Here is a 15,305-nt window from a genome sequence, read left to right as displayed (position 1 = left end):
AGCTGCACAGAGGAGGGTGAAGCCACCCCCTGGATCTACTTTAGGCAAACCCAGCTGGGCTTGTTGGCCCACTTCACAGGCCTGCTGCACCACCAAGAAAGGCTTCTCGTTTGTATTCTCAACCTAAATCGAACTCTATTCACGATTAAATGCATTGGATTCAATGTAGAACTTCATTACCTACTATTGCTCCATGATTATCAGTTCTAATCTGCATCATGAACTTCAATCCTATTTGCATGGACTACAGAAATATGAGTCCTTTTTTTCTCTTTACCCTATTTAAATGAATTAGAGTAATATGTGATGAAACTTTTAGTTTTAACTTTTTAACTGCACTGCAGGTCAAATTTTAAACGTTAAAATTCCTTTAAACTATTGAATATATGTCTATCCACCTTCTACCAACAGTAACTGGGACAGTTTCCGGGTACTTGGCGGCCCCCGTAGATTCAGAAAATGGATGGTAGTTCGTGATGAAAATCCTCGAGCCGCCATGTTGAATGTTTATTTCTACTCTTTGAACTTGATTGGTTGATACCCTGCGCCCGTCGCCGAAATTTCACTGCGGAAGTTCGCCTCTATATATTGACTTAAAGTCCCCCTACAACATTTTTTCTTTAAACGTTCCCAGTGTGATTTTAATTAGGATTGTGACGTTTTTAACAAAGATCCCACATCCTAAATGTCTTAAAAAGCCATTTTTCCTGTTGATCTGAAGCCTCCTTTTCCAAAATCTCCTCTGTGTGGGTGTGGCTTTTGGTGCTGAGCTGCAACATCAGCATCAGTATGGCCTCTCATTGAATCACAATCCTTTACAGCACAGAAGTGGGATGTTATATTCTCTTCTCCGGCCCCTACGCTATAGCTGGGCCAGCTATTGTGATGTAAGCAAAGCTCAGGAATTCAAGCGACCGTTTGATTGACAGCGATCTAAAAGGAGAAATCCTTGGAAATCCAAAAATGAAATAACTTCTTATTATATTTGTTCTCCTTCAGAAGAAAAATGCCACACATACATGTTAAAAACTTAAAAAACATGATTTTCTTTGGAGGAGCACTTTATCGTTGAAACTTTTTAGGAAAAGTAACAATTTTACGGTGACCGGATGATTTTTTTTTTTAAAAAGCTGTCATCGGTCAGTGGCCGCCCATGCACATTTCAAGGTTGCGTGGTGGCAATCTATCCAGTGATAGAGAGAAGGGGATAACGCCATTATAAAATCTGATAACAACTGGGTGGTGGCAGCCGGATCGATAGCTCTGATGGGACGATATGTAAATGTCTCCGGACGATAGCTGTCCATATCAAGGGCCTGATTCTGTGATGTCTCCCCACCACACAGTGGCAGGTGTATTTGTGACCGTAGCATTAGATGACTTGAAAAAAAAAACCACAAATGTTTTAGATGTTTTTTGAGTTAATTTTAAGTAAATAAATTGGATACAAAAAAGTAGAGCATTTATGAATTTATTTAAACCCTTTATTATTAACAGATATTCTTTTTTTTATTAAAATTAGTAATAATCCCAGTATATTGTGCATTCATCAGTAATGCTTTCATCCCTATCTAACAGATCAAGAAGAAACAGCAGGATGTGGTTTCGTTCTTGGATGCTCTGAAGGTGGACTACACAGAGCTGGACATCGCCTGCAATGAGCAGAACCGCATGTGGATGAGGCAAAATGTCCCGGAGGAGAAAAAGCCTTCCAACGGCATCCCCCTTCCTCCACAAATTTTTAATGAAGAGAGCTACTGTGGGGTGAGCACGCGTATACATGCAAGCATAACAAGGTGTATTTATTCCTCCAGGGTCATCAAGCCATTCCAGAGGGTTTGGCTTCAGAGGCCAACGTTCTTGTTAGTGCAGAAGTTGTTTTTTAAAGATGACTCTTTTCACTGTGTTGCAGGATTATGACACCTTCTTTGATGCCAAAGAGGACAACAGAGTGTACACCTTTCTAGGCCTGCCTCCCCCACCTGGGTCAAAGGTTGGAGCTAATTTCTTTCTTAATTTTACTAAAACAAAACATTAGAAAGTACTTCTGTTGAATACTTTATCATTATTTGTTTGGAGAAATGGTTGTTTTTAAGAACTCATCTGATTTTTTTGTTTTTACATTCAAAGCATGATTTTGTCTCTATATGTGATGCTACACCTGCAAAATACACTCAATGGCCACGTATTAGGTACACCTTATTAGTACTGGGTTGGACCCACTTTTGCCTTCAGAACTGCCTTCATCCTTGGTGGCATAGATTCAACAAGATACTGGAAACATTCTTCAGAGAGTTTGGTCCATAATGACATAAAAGCATCACACAGTTGCTGCAGATTTGTGGCTGCACATCCATGATGCCAATCTCCCGTTCCACCACATCTCAAAGGTTCTTTTGGGTTGAGATCTGGTGACTGTGGAGGTCATTAGAGTCCAGAGAACTCATTTTCATGTTCAAGAAACCAGTCTGAGATGATTCCAGCTTTATGACACGGAGCTTTATCCTGCTGGAAGTATCCATCAGAAGATGGTACTCTGTGGTCATAAAGGGATGGACATGGTCAGCAATAATACTCAGGTAGGCTTTGGTGTTGGAACCTTCCTCGAGTGGTACTAAGAGGCCCAAAGTGTGCTGTTGATCCAAAGCAAGATGGATTCATGCTTCCATGCTGTTGACACCAAATTCTGACCCTACCATCTGTATGTTGTAAAAGATCAGACTCATTACACCAGGCAAAGTTTTTCCAACCATCTATTGTCCAGTTTTGGTGAGTCTGTGTGAATTGTAGCCTCACTTTCCTGTTCTTAGCTGACAGGAGTTGTACCAGGTGTATTCTTCTGCTGCAGTAGTCCCAGACCAGCCTGTCTAGCATCAACAACCACGCCACTTTCAAAGTCACTTCAGTTATTGTCCTCGTTCTGATGCTCAGTTTGAACTGCACCAGATTGTCTTGAACAGGTCTACAAGCCTACATACATGAAGTTGCTGGCATTTCATTGGCTGATTAGAAATTTGTGTTAAGAAGTTGGACAGGTGTGCTTAATAAGGTGGCTGGTGATTGTAGCATCAATAAGAATTTAACTCATATGAATACTGAATACTGTACATCCAAGTCGGCCCTCGTCCGGGACCAGGAACATCATGTTCCTTGACCCATCTGTTGTGGTTTTCTCGGTTCAATTCCAATCGGTCTGAGCTCCAGTTTATCCTGAACCTTTTCCAGTCTAAATGGGCTCAGAGCTTGAAGCAAAACAACTGGACCTAAACGGCCACCATAGCCGGGCATAATGCGATGTAGACAGAGTTGAAATGAACCAACTGGTGAGTCGCGTACATATGTAGAGCAACAATGAGTCATGGCAACTCATTGAATATGGTCAGATGAATGTAGGCTCGCTAAAAAAAAACTTTTGACGTTAGACGCATCGTCTCTTACTGTTTTTCCAGCCATCTATTTGTCATGAACACTTATCAGTTTACCTTCATAGGCGTCGTCTTGCCAGTAACCGACTTGTGTCGTATCTGACGTTGATACAGAAGTTCAAAATTGCTCAGCCAAATGTAAAGTTTGAATAAGTGAACACTCCAAACAAGGTTGGAAACCGCAGAACTTCTGTTCTTTCTCTCATTGCTTTGCCCCACCCGTGTAATTCCTAGCCAATGACTGGAAAGATCTTTAGTCACATGTTTTTGCTCACAGCCTTTAGTTCAAGGTTCAGGGCTGGATTTGGCAGATTCTCTCAGGACCAACTGACTTTTCCATTCTGAATGCACCCTAAGATTAAATTCTGTTTTTTCTTTATTCTTATATTCTTTATTCAAATTGTCATAGATCAGGAGCAGATAGAAACCAGCTGCTTTATTGTCAGTTGTGATGCAGCAACACAAGCTACCTGCTCCGCTCCACTCTGACAACTAGATCCATGTACGTCTTCATCTTCCTTCATCGTCCTCGTCTGAGCTGGTATCTGGCTCAAAACTGCACACCTGGATTAATCCAATATTGCTCGCCATTTTTGTTTCACCGCTTATGTTAGCTTGGGGCTGTGAGTGGCCACAAGCTAGCAGAGTGTAAACAGTGGGATGATGGGATATCAGCTGAGGGTTTCTTCCACGCCAACAGGCCAATTTCTATCAGATGAGCTCCTTTTGCGCTGCAGAAAATAATGCCATAAAAACGTCACAGGTTTTTAGATATTAGCTAAAACCGGCGTAATCATAATTAAAAGACCACTATAGGAACAATTTTACAACACTTAAATTGGAGTGAGACTTTAAATAGTTGTTGTAGTTTTTAAATATAAACTAAGAAAGCCAGGGATTGTCATTGTTCATTTGTCATAATTAAAAAGCTGTCAAAAAATCAAGATTTTGATCATTTTCTAACTGGAAAATTCAGTAGGACTTCTCTGGTCCATAACATTTACATAAGATACATTTTTCTTTTACTGTGTTAAATGTAATGGTACACACTTCTGTTCTACCTGAACATTACTAAAGCAGGCCATCACAAAAGAATCTGCAGTTATCTTTTCTGTGTATTAATTTTCAATGTGTGTGAAGCTTCATGGTTTCCCTGATGCAGGAAGCAGAGCAGACTGACAAGGAGCTCAACGGGACTCTGGAAGAACATCCAGACGACGCAGCAGTAACGCCATCATCCTTATTACTTTTTTCTCCCATCATGCTTCACTCTTTTCACTCTGCTTTTTCTTCTCTTCTTCATTCCAAATAACCTGATTTCACTCTTTGATCTCGAACTGATGCCTTCATTTTTAACGTCTCCACAGTGAACAACCACAATCTCCTCACTAATCCTGTCACAGCATAAAAAAATCACCTCAGATGAACCTCTGTATTGACTTTTGCTGGAACTAACATTCCTGAGAACAAATGTATTAGTGGCTATTCTAGGGAATATTTATATTTTTTTATCTTCTTGTTTGACACCTTTATTTTTGCTTTTCTTTAAAAAAAAAGTCTCAGCAGGATCCACCTAATTACTGTGAAGGTGTTATTTTTTACACAAATCCTTAATGTTTCACAGCCTGTTTTACCGCCTGAACATTTAATTAATAATATTAATGATATAAGTATGAATTTTAATTATATAATTGTTAATTCATATAAGTGAATTAGATTGAAGCTGAACAGACAGTATTGCTTCAAGCTGAACAAAAGCTTTCTCTCTTTTAGGTGTTACAGGTAAAGCAAAAAAAAAAAAAACTTTTCAAAAAATGTTTTTAGCTAAAGGTTACAATTTAACTTGGGGGGGAAATTTAAGGCTATGTCCAACTTCACTCACTACTTCCCGATTACAGTGTTCCTCCACTTATTCGCATTTCTTCATTCGCCGTTCCACATATTAGCGGTTTTGTATTTAGTACTCTTAATGTACTCTTCTAATTTTTTACAAAAACTCAGACAACTCAAGATCCTTGAATTAAACTTTTGCGTCCGAAGGTGCTGCGCTGTTTAGGTCTATCTCTGCATAGCAGAGTGCAGCAAACCCCCTTCTGGAGTGCGGAGGTGAGCACATCCTCCTATCTTTATGCCCCTGCATGGAGAAATGCGATCAGCTGATATGCTGAATAAGATAATCGCGGGGGGTAATTATCATCTGGAGCAGATGTTTATTATTTGTTGAAGGAGGCAGCGTGCACTCCTGGTTTTAAAGCACAGAGACACAGAGTGACTGTTGTACAGTCTTTTGTTATGAATTAAATTAGAACTCTTTATGTTAAGCAATACTCCTTTAATAAGTGTTTTACAAAGCATGATCTGAAGTGTTTTTGATGAGTATGAATCTGGTGCAAACGTTCTCCATATTCGCAAATTCGACACATTCGCGGATACCTCCGGTCCCTAACCCCCCGTGAATAAGGACTACTGTACTGCACTCTATTGGACGTTTGCCATTTTGTGGAGCTGTTCAAATGTGTATACTTCCAAAGTCCAGTGCTTTGGACTATAATAGTCTCTTAAGGGTTCAGGAGTTGTGAGGGAATTCGGACAAAGTCTAAATAAGATATTCTGTTTGCAACCTTGAGGACGTGCTGCAGAACTGCACTAGAACTGGGTTCAAATTCTCTTTAAAAAGGCTTATTCTTTTATTATCTGTAAAGTAAATCCATTGTAGATTTTAGTTTTTTTAAAATATATTTGAATAGATCTCATAATTTAAATTTTGATTGCATCATGTCATGTCAAAGCCTTCTCTATCTGCTTTTTTAGGTCCTTCATTTGACTTAAATGGATGACTACCAACAAGACTAACTCCTTCATTCCCATGTTGCTAACTTGATCTAACAGCTAACCTGATCTTCTTTCAGCAGTGAACACATTCAGTTTTCATTTAAGGTTCAACGTTTGTCTTCTTTGATCACGCGTTGTTGTCTCCACCTCACAACAAGGAGGTTCCGGTGGAGGAGCGAAACGGGGGTTCACACAGAGAGGAGGAGGAAGGAGAGAGAGAAGGTGAGGGTGGTGAGGCAGAGGATGAGGAGACGGAAGGAGACACGGCCCTCGCAGAAGAGGAGGATGAGGAGGAGGCTGAGGGGGAAGAAGACAATGAAGAGGTCACAGGAGATGCAGTGTTTCCATCATAACAACAGGCTAACTTTGTTTATTAATATTTGTTTCTTTTCTAGACTTTCATAGCACCTCTGGAAAACTCTCTTTTTTGTTCTTTACTCATTTTCACTTCTTCTTTAAGATTTTCTCTAAGTTTTTTCTTTTTTCAGGTCACATTTCTTCCTTAACTCTCATGCAGGAAATACTAACTGTCCCTCTACTGTTTTAAACGTATTTCTTTATTTCTTTACAACTGCATGGAATTTTCCGACTCTTGTGGTTTTACTACCCATTTTCATTTTCTTTCTAATCATATCTCTTTATGATGCAGTAAACCCCGTGACATTATCAACATTTCATTCTTAACTGTCCTGGAATTCTGTGTGGATGTTTTCGTGCCTCACTGAAATTATGCAAAGTATTTGTCAAGCATCTCCTTTTTCTAATTTGCCGTTCCTCTCGTCCATTAGGAGGCACAAGCAGAAGAGGAAGAAGATCAGGTAAGATATGCATTTATTACTGCTTTTAATGAATTTAAGGGTCCAGACTTTGTTCATTTAGCTCTTTTTTTAAACGAAATGCATGCAAGCTTAGAGAATCACACAGTATCATCAAATTCAGTGTAAAGGTTTTCAAAGTTGTGTCTACTTTTGTATTAAAACTTGAATTTTAGCACCCATCCCCCTTTAGGCCTCCCTAAAGTCCTGATAAATGAGTCAGCTGAATAGCTAGATATTATGGGATGGGAAGCAGGTTCTCTTTCCTTTTGCAAATGATGCAAATGTGGGGCCTGCTGCAGCTCAGAATGCAGAGAGACCTTGCTGCAAGGAGAGAATGCCGTCCTTGTTGCCTAATGTGGTTTTACATTTTTGCAAACTTGTTTTGCAAAAGTTTTCATGGTATATTATTTTTTTTTGTAATAATTAATAATATATTTTTTAATTGTTTTATGGTTTTTCTTGTTTTTAGTTATGTTGACATTTGGACCTTGAGTCCCCACATTGACTCTGCTGGTTATAGGTTGATGTCTGTATTTGGCAGCAAAGCCATCAGTGTTTGTGTGAATTGTGAATGTGTCTGTGACTGTAAAGCGCTTCGGGCCTTCTAAGATGGTAGAAAAACTCATGTATACAAGTATAACACATTTACCATTTATATTAGTTTTTAAATAAAACACACTTTTTAACTCTAGAGAATACAGTGTCAAATTTTGGCTGATGATATTTATTTATTTATTTACCTACCTACCTACCTTACTTACTTTCCTTCTAACTATATACTTTATTACTTTTTATAATTTATGTATGCATTTACTAACTAACTAACTGACTAACTAGGTAGCTAGCTAACTAACTAATTAAGTACTTACTAATTTTGTATTTACTTATTAACTAACTGACTTGACTCTTTGATTTTTATCTTTGGCTGGTATCCAGACAAATTTTCTTTTGAGTTCCAAAATGAACAAAAACCAAAAAAAAAGTCTACATTTTTAATGGGTTCTCTAGGGTAAAATCATTTGAGACAGAAGTGTCTGCTAAATTTAAGTTATTACCGTTAAATATTGATCATAGTCTACATTAAAAAAGTGTTGCATTCATAAGGTTCACGGCTTGGTGACATAGTTCTTTACGTTCACAAAAACCCTGCTGATACTCTAGAGTTAAAATACTTTGAGCAAAAAAAGTGTTTTTAGGAGTAAAAATGTACTTCTATAAAATCAAGTTTTAATTCAAGTGAAGATCTATTTTATTCTTGAAACCTCTAAGGCCTCATGAGGGCTGCCTGGTTCTTTATTATTTTTTTGTAGAATCTTGTGGTTTCATTATATATTTGGGTCACATGGTTCAGATTAGATAAAGTTTACACAAAGAGTTTACAAAATCTGACTCATGTCAGAGTTACCACCTTGACACATTAATTTATTTCCAGCTATTAAAAAAATGTTCTTGCTTTGAATACATCCTTAATTAAGGTAAGTTTGGAGCTGATGCATATTTTATTTCACGTCCCTGAAATTGTCATTGTTTGTACTTGACTGCACCCGTCAGTGTCATCGTTTGTGCTTTCCATCACACACACACCTTTCATGGGACTGAACCTCTGTCTTAGCCCTGTTGTCCATGTCTTGTTGGTTTTCTCCCTCCAGGAACGAGAGGATTTGCGGTCCGAGGTAACCGTCACCTCCAGCACTGAGAGTTTGATAGTCATCCGTTCTCATGTTAAAACTCCTCATTACCTCCCTCCCCACCAGCGCTCTTTAATTCCCTCTTTTTCAGCTAACATCTTCATTCCTCCCCAGCTGTAACAGCCTCACGACATCCTCACCTTCCTCTGGATAGCGGTGTAGCGCATGCTTGTGGTGCTCTTTTGCTCCCCTCCGCGGCCCGCTGACCTGCTATTTGTTGTTTTTTCTAGGAGGAGGAAGAACTTCAGCAGCTTGAGGTAGTAGATTTGTGGAATTTTTCATATTTCCTCAAGCCCTCTGAGTTTGCCTGTTTTTCTCCCGTTATCTATCCCTTTTAGTTATTATATTTTGGAAATGTTTGCAACCTATCGTCAAGCGTTCCTCATGCTTTATAAGCGTTTGCTCCTGAACAAATTTGACATGTAGCAGCCTTACATAACTGCAGTAAGTTTGAGGTTTTTCTGGTAATGACACATGATAGTGTATCTCTTTAATATTAACCCTCTAACTACCCAGAAAACAACAAAATAAAATAAACTGTAAAATGTATTTTTTTCTGCTGCTTATTGCCTTGGTACGGAGCCCCTAAAAGGACATTGAATAAAAAAAAATTAAAGTTTAAAAAAAAGATCTTTTGCCTAAAAATACATAGACAGTTATCCATATTTAAAAAAAAAAAAAAAACATTATTGATAACTGGTGTGCACCAGTTACTATCAAGAATTTTAAAAATTAATTTTACTTCGATTTTTTAAGAAAAAAGAATGTTCTGGTTAATAACTGGTGCACACCAGATAGTAACTGAAAAAAAAAGTTTTTCTAAAAAAATAAAAAATAATAATACCTGGTGCGCACCAGTTACTATCTGTTGCACATCAGTCAGTAACTATATTTTTTTTCTTCAATTTTTAGGGAAAAAAAAACTTTTTTTTCTTCATTTTTTTCCCTTCTATGTTCCTTTAGGGGCTCCGTACTTTGGGACTAATACACACAATCAATATTTTTTCAAACATGCTTTCTATATGTTCCCCACCATTTGGTTGAGCAGGCAGTTAAAGGGTTAACTCATTTCATTTAATCAAACTAGAGAGCTTTAGAGGCTTCTGTTTTCCCAGAGTTCTGCCTGTCAGGAAACAGGACGTGCTCTCCGAAGGATTTCCAGGGTTGCACATTTCACTCTGCTGTCTTTTCACACAGTGTTTCCAAAGCAAAAAAAAATAAAAAACTAAACCTAAACAGAGTAAAATACATGAAGTACAAACCATCCTGTTGACAAGAGAGCAGCTTTGTAGGAGCTCTGTGAAAAGGCTTTCATCTCCGTGACACATTCCAACCTCTGCCTGAGCTCCTGCCGCTTGCTTTGCCCTTCCACCGTCTTGTTTTGTCTTTGCACCCACTTTCTTTCAGGACCGAGGTAGCTGCTTTGTTTGTGGCCTCTTCCATTCTTTAGGCTCCGTAGACATCAGACCTTCCTTCCTCTTTCCTCCACTGCATGCTACGTTTCAGTTTTTTCCAAGGTGCCTAATGGTGTGCAGCATGATGACTACATTTGAATTAAACGGTGGAATTAGAGAAGTAATAGCAGCTGTGAAGATACACTTGAACCTAACTCCAACCCCGCCCCTGACTTTATTTCCCATTTAGGAAGAGGAGGACGCAGAGGAACAAGAGGTATATGTTCGGATTGGATGAGCTTTTGCTGTTTGGAATGGCGTGAACCCTACTAGGACTGGGATTTTCATGCATGGTCAGAAATACTGTTTGCCACATGTCATGCCGTCTCGTGAACATCGTGCATCATCTGACATTGAAGTGAAGTTTAAAAGCAGATTCACGGACGGATGTTTTCCATGTCTACCGAGACACTGTCACTGTTCTGCTGCCACCGGAGCAGGCGGAAAACTTTGTTCATGTAGTTGGAGAACATGAACAGAACTTGGAGTTGGTCTGTTCCGTTATGTTGCATGGGAGGGCATGGAGGTTCACTGGACTTGACATGGGCGCCTTGTCGTTTTCTTTGGTAAGAAGTCAGGGCTTGTGTTTGTCTTTGCCGAGAGCACTAGGAGCGGAGTGGAATGGAAGTGGATGTGACAAGCTTTGAAGGGGAGGAAGCACATCATGTTTTTGCACAATAAGTGAAAGAAAACGTTTTTATGTTTGGAAATTTCACACTGAGTTGATGTGATGCTACGAGTGTTTTGGTTAGAAAGCTTTATTTTGTGTATCTATGTTGTTGTTGTGTTACTTAAAGTCCCGCTCCGATCATCTTTTGATCTATTTTCAAATAGTGATTATGCCGTTTTTAGCCAAAATAAAAAAACATGTTTTTTATTACATAGTTTCAGTTCACAAGGATTTCTATGGAGCCAAATTGAGGGCAATATTAAATGAAACCCAAATTAAACAACTTGAAACAAATATTAGTGTTTGGCAAAAAAATAAGAAAAATTTAAGTATCTGAAACTTTTTGCTTTTCTAAAATAAACAATTATTTTCAGCTTCTAATATTCTGTTTTTTGGGTTTCAAAACTCTAAATTTCCGTTTCTAAATTTTTTTCACTTTCAACTCTTTTTTTTAAAGTTTCAAATCTGAAAATTTCAGGTTTTAAACTTTTGGCCCCATTGTGGCACATGGGGTCGGGGCTAACACAAGAGACCAATCAAAATCCATGAGGATGGTAACTTTAGTCAAAGTGCATTCACTGACTCTGAGAACTTGGAGTATTATGGTCAAAGTATGTACAGTATATAGTCAAGTACATACAGGGGAAGAGCTAAAAAAAATAAAAAAAACACTAAGGATGATCAAAATAATAATGTTGCTAAAATTCAGCAAAAGAAAAAGATATCCAACATGAAGAAACCGCAGTGTTTACCGTGGGGCTCGAACTCAATTTCCTGCATGAGAAAACATTAAAGATCAAGTCCACTAGCCACTGGGCCACAGGAGATAACTGAAGCTATAACAGTGTCTTAGTCATTTTATTCGAGCATTAGGACCTTTTCGATGCCTGTATTTAACATGATAAGATGGCGCCTTGAACGGGCTAGAGCGGTGTTTTAGATGCACGGTTTGTACGTGATTAAACTCTGTTTTTTACACCCGTGTTGGGACAGCTTTGGACTATTATAATACAGACAAAACAGCCGTTTTCTCATCATAATTATAACACTTCTAAAAGTCAGTGAATGCACCGGGACTGAAATTACAACCCTCATCGATTTTGATTGGTCCTTCGTGTTAGCCCCGCCCCCATGCGGCCCAATGGTGCCAAAAGTTTTGAAACTACAATTTTTAGATTTGAAACTGGAAAAAAAGCTTTAAAAACTGAAAAAAAGATTTGAAATTTTGAGTTTTGAAACCCGAAAAACAGTACATTTGAAGCTGAATATAATTAAGTTTACTTTAGAATAGCAAAAAGTTTCAGACGCTCAATTTTTTTTTTTTTTAGTTAAACACCAATATTTTTTCCAAGTTGTTTTATTTGACCTTTAAATAATATTGGCCTCAATTTGGTTCCATAGATTTCTCATCCAAGTTGTGCATGGGTCCATTGTCGCAGAGAAACCCCGCCCCCCCTTCCCCTCCTGATGCTTAGAGCTAGGAGCAGGGAGCGTACATATTTTTTTATGTCACAAATAGATTTTTTTCAAACAGAATTTTTTCGTCTTCAACATTTTTAAAAGAAAAACGTACAATTTTGAATTTAAATTTCTTAATACAGTGGAGGAAATAAGATTTTGATTCCTCACTGATTTTGTAGGTTTACCCAATTAAAAAGAAATTGACAGTCTGTCATCATAATGGTAGGTTATATAAAAAAAATGTAAAAAAAAACACATCTGACCTCTGTGCTGCAAATAAAGGTTTTACCACAAAATAAGCATCCATCCATCTATCCATTTCCTTGACCGCTTCATCCCTGTCAGGGTCGCGGGGTGCCGGAGCCTATCCCGGCTACTGAAGGGCGAAGGCGGGGTACACCCTGGACAGGTCGCCAGTCTGTCGCAGGGCCTCAATCACACATCCATTCACACACCCATTCACACCTAGGGGCACAAAATAAGCAAGAGGGTTTAAATACTTCATGGAATGCAAATACACCCTGTAACAATTTTTTAATGTAGATTTTTTTATTTTTATGTCTCTTACTGTTCAACTGAACCTACCATCAGAATGACAGACTGTTTCTTTCTTTTTTAAGTGGACAAACCTACAAAATCAACATCAAATGATTGTTTCCTCCTCTCTACATGTCCTCTCTCATCAGAGAAATGCTGCAAGAATGTCAAAAACACCTAAAACTTGATTTTTGTTTTAATAGAGTGAGTCTTTAAAGACATTGAAAATGCTTCCTTTGGAGTGGTTTATTTAAATTTGACATTTCTCAGTCAGCAGTTTGGGTGATTACAGAAATATTGTACTTGAAACAATGAAAAGTCGTCGTTATCATTGTATACATTGCAAACATTCTTGGAAAAGCTTGTTTTTTACCATCTGAAGCGTGCACATCATCCGGAAGAGCTGCCCATCATCAGTTGTAACCCTGCTCTCACAGCCAAAGCCTCACCTTTCTCACATTACTCCTTTACCATTTTTAACCATCTCCCTCCACAGCCTCCTTTACACAAGCTCACCTCCTTTCTTTCTTCATGTTTGTATGTTGAAGTTCTAAAAAAGAGGAAATAAAATAGCACTTCAATCTTTAGTTCCAGCAAACACTGAGTGTGTGCAAAGTGTCGTAGGTGGAGAAATCTCAGCTTGTTGCTTCAGTCTACAGACAGACGACTGTAACCTCCTTCTGTTAAACACTGTTAGTTTTCTGCAGTGAATTTAACAAACTGACTTGTAGACAGAACCATCTGAGTTGAAAAATGGTAACCGCATCCACACTTTCTGCATTTTTACCCATTGTACCATCATTTTCAGCTTATATTTGTGCAAAATAACTCAAGCATATTATAATTTGTATTTATTGTTTCACAGGAGGATGAGGAGGAGTAGTTTAAGCATCTCAATGTTGAGGAAAACTGACTCACCAGTCCAGGTAAAACCTGACTTTTCTGTGTCAGTGCTGCTGTTTGACCACTAGAGGGCAGTAAAACCTTTTGTTGATCAGCTTTCTGTGCATTTTATAATTCATGCAACCAGGTAGAACTGTATTCACCGTTCTGTTCTGCCCCTTTGTTTCCCTGCTTGACCTTACTGTCAATTCAAAGGCAAGCGCAAAAAAACCCACAATTACTCATCCTGTCAGAGCCTCTGGAATTCACAAATTACCTGTGAGGAGGTGCTATTCTTTGATTGCATTAAAGTGGCTCTGCCTTTGCATTATTTTTAGGTGCTGACTGAAACTCACCTTGCTTCACCTTAGCGTTTGAATGGGCGTTTTGTTTACTGCTGACTTACACTTTTAGGTGCAACAGTGGTGGTAAAAATAATGCAGCACATTTGCAGCTCTATCTGCAGAAAGCTTCACCAGCCTGTCCTTTAGTTCATCCCAGTCCCGCTGCAGGACAACTTAAGACTCCGGATTTGAAGGAATGGCAAAGCTATTCTCCTTTTCTGTTATCTTTCCTCTGGCCCTGGCAAATCCCTGTCACGGCTTGTTAGAAGAAGCTGCTAAGTGAGCTTTCAGATGCGCCTGAGGAGGAGTGGGCGCGCTTGGTGGCGCAGGCACAGAGGTGGCTGCCTCAGACAGCCGGAAAATGTGTGGCCTCTTTTTTTATTTTTTTGTTCATCTGCTTGTCTTGTTTTGTAGCTTCAACCAGCTCCCTGCTCCATCCTCCGCCCACTCAAACCGATGGACGGCCCCTCCCTGACGCTGCGCTGGAAACGTCTGGAAACCGCTGGCCATGTGCTTGCATTTGACCCACCACTGTCTCCCTTTTGACTGCTTAATTTTTATATTTTCTGCTTTAAGACCTAAAAAAATTGTGCATATTGTTACTATCCTTTTTTTTGTTAAAGGCATTTGAACATGTTCTTCTCTTCTAGAAAATCTCGTTTTTCAACACAAAGAGGGAGTGACCTTTTTCAAAAAAAAAAAAAGAAGTCATGCACTGAAATAGCTTAGCCTGTGGCTCCTGACTACAGTACTCGCTCTGGTTACAGTTCTGCTCTTTTACACCACCGTGGTGCCTCACTGACTCCTTTTTATCAGCCGAATGTAGAAATGCCAACTGTAACAGCCTCAGGAGAAAGAAAAAAAGAACTCGCTGTGATATTGAGAACTACCTTACTACAAGTCCAGAGCTGCTGCCTAAAAATTGCACTTTGTTGAACAAAGACTGAAACATGGCTGTAACTTGAATAAAGTAGACATAAAAACAGATTTCAAATGGTTTTTATTTCAAACTCTTGTCCATTTTTAAGTGATTCTGTGGTATCACAGTGGAGGAAATAACTGGTCCCAATTGATTTTGTAGGTTTTGCCATACCATGATTTTCTTAAGCCTTTCAGAGTGAACTATATTCATATATATGATCATATATTAACTTTGGAACACTGAAAAACAAATTATACATGAAATATTACTTA

At 38.7% G+C, this 15,305-nt stretch overlaps 1 protein-coding gene across 8 annotated transcripts in view; it reads left to right on the top strand.

Moving 5' to 3' along the window:
• Nucleotides 1–14,663, top strand: part of LOC112140595 (SH3 domain-binding glutamic acid-rich-like protein) — a 15,259-nt gene extending 596 nt beyond the window's left edge. The window contains exons 2-11 of one of the 8 annotated variants that reach the window (XM_024263583.2): nt 1,579–1,764; nt 1,913–1,993; nt 4,588–4,650; nt 6,416–6,580; nt 7,046–7,075; nt 8,725–8,748; nt 8,994–9,020; nt 10,408–10,434; nt 13,751–13,811; nt 14,526–14,663. In XM_024263583.2, coding sequence (XP_024119351.1) covers nt 1,579–1,764; nt 1,913–1,993; nt 4,588–4,650; nt 6,416–6,580; nt 7,046–7,075; nt 8,725–8,748; nt 8,994–9,020; nt 10,408–10,434; nt 13,751–13,768 — 621 coding nt within the window. In that variant the 3' untranslated portion in view covers nt 13,769–13,811; nt 14,526–14,663. The other 7 variants (XM_024263584.2, XM_024263585.2, XM_024263586.2 and 4 more) reach the window with 7 other exon arrangements.
• Nucleotides 14,664–15,305: the final 642 nt, after the last annotated feature.

This window comes from Oryzias melastigma, unplaced genomic scaffold (genome assembly GCF_002922805.2).
Source record: "Oryzias melastigma strain HK-1 unplaced genomic scaffold, ASM292280v2 sc00289, whole genome shotgun sequence".
Lineage (NCBI taxonomy): Eukaryota > Metazoa > Chordata > Actinopteri > Beloniformes > Adrianichthyidae > Oryzias > Oryzias melastigma.
The sequence above is the reverse complement of the archived record's forward strand: the minus strand, read 5'-3'. Positions and strand labels throughout refer to the sequence as shown.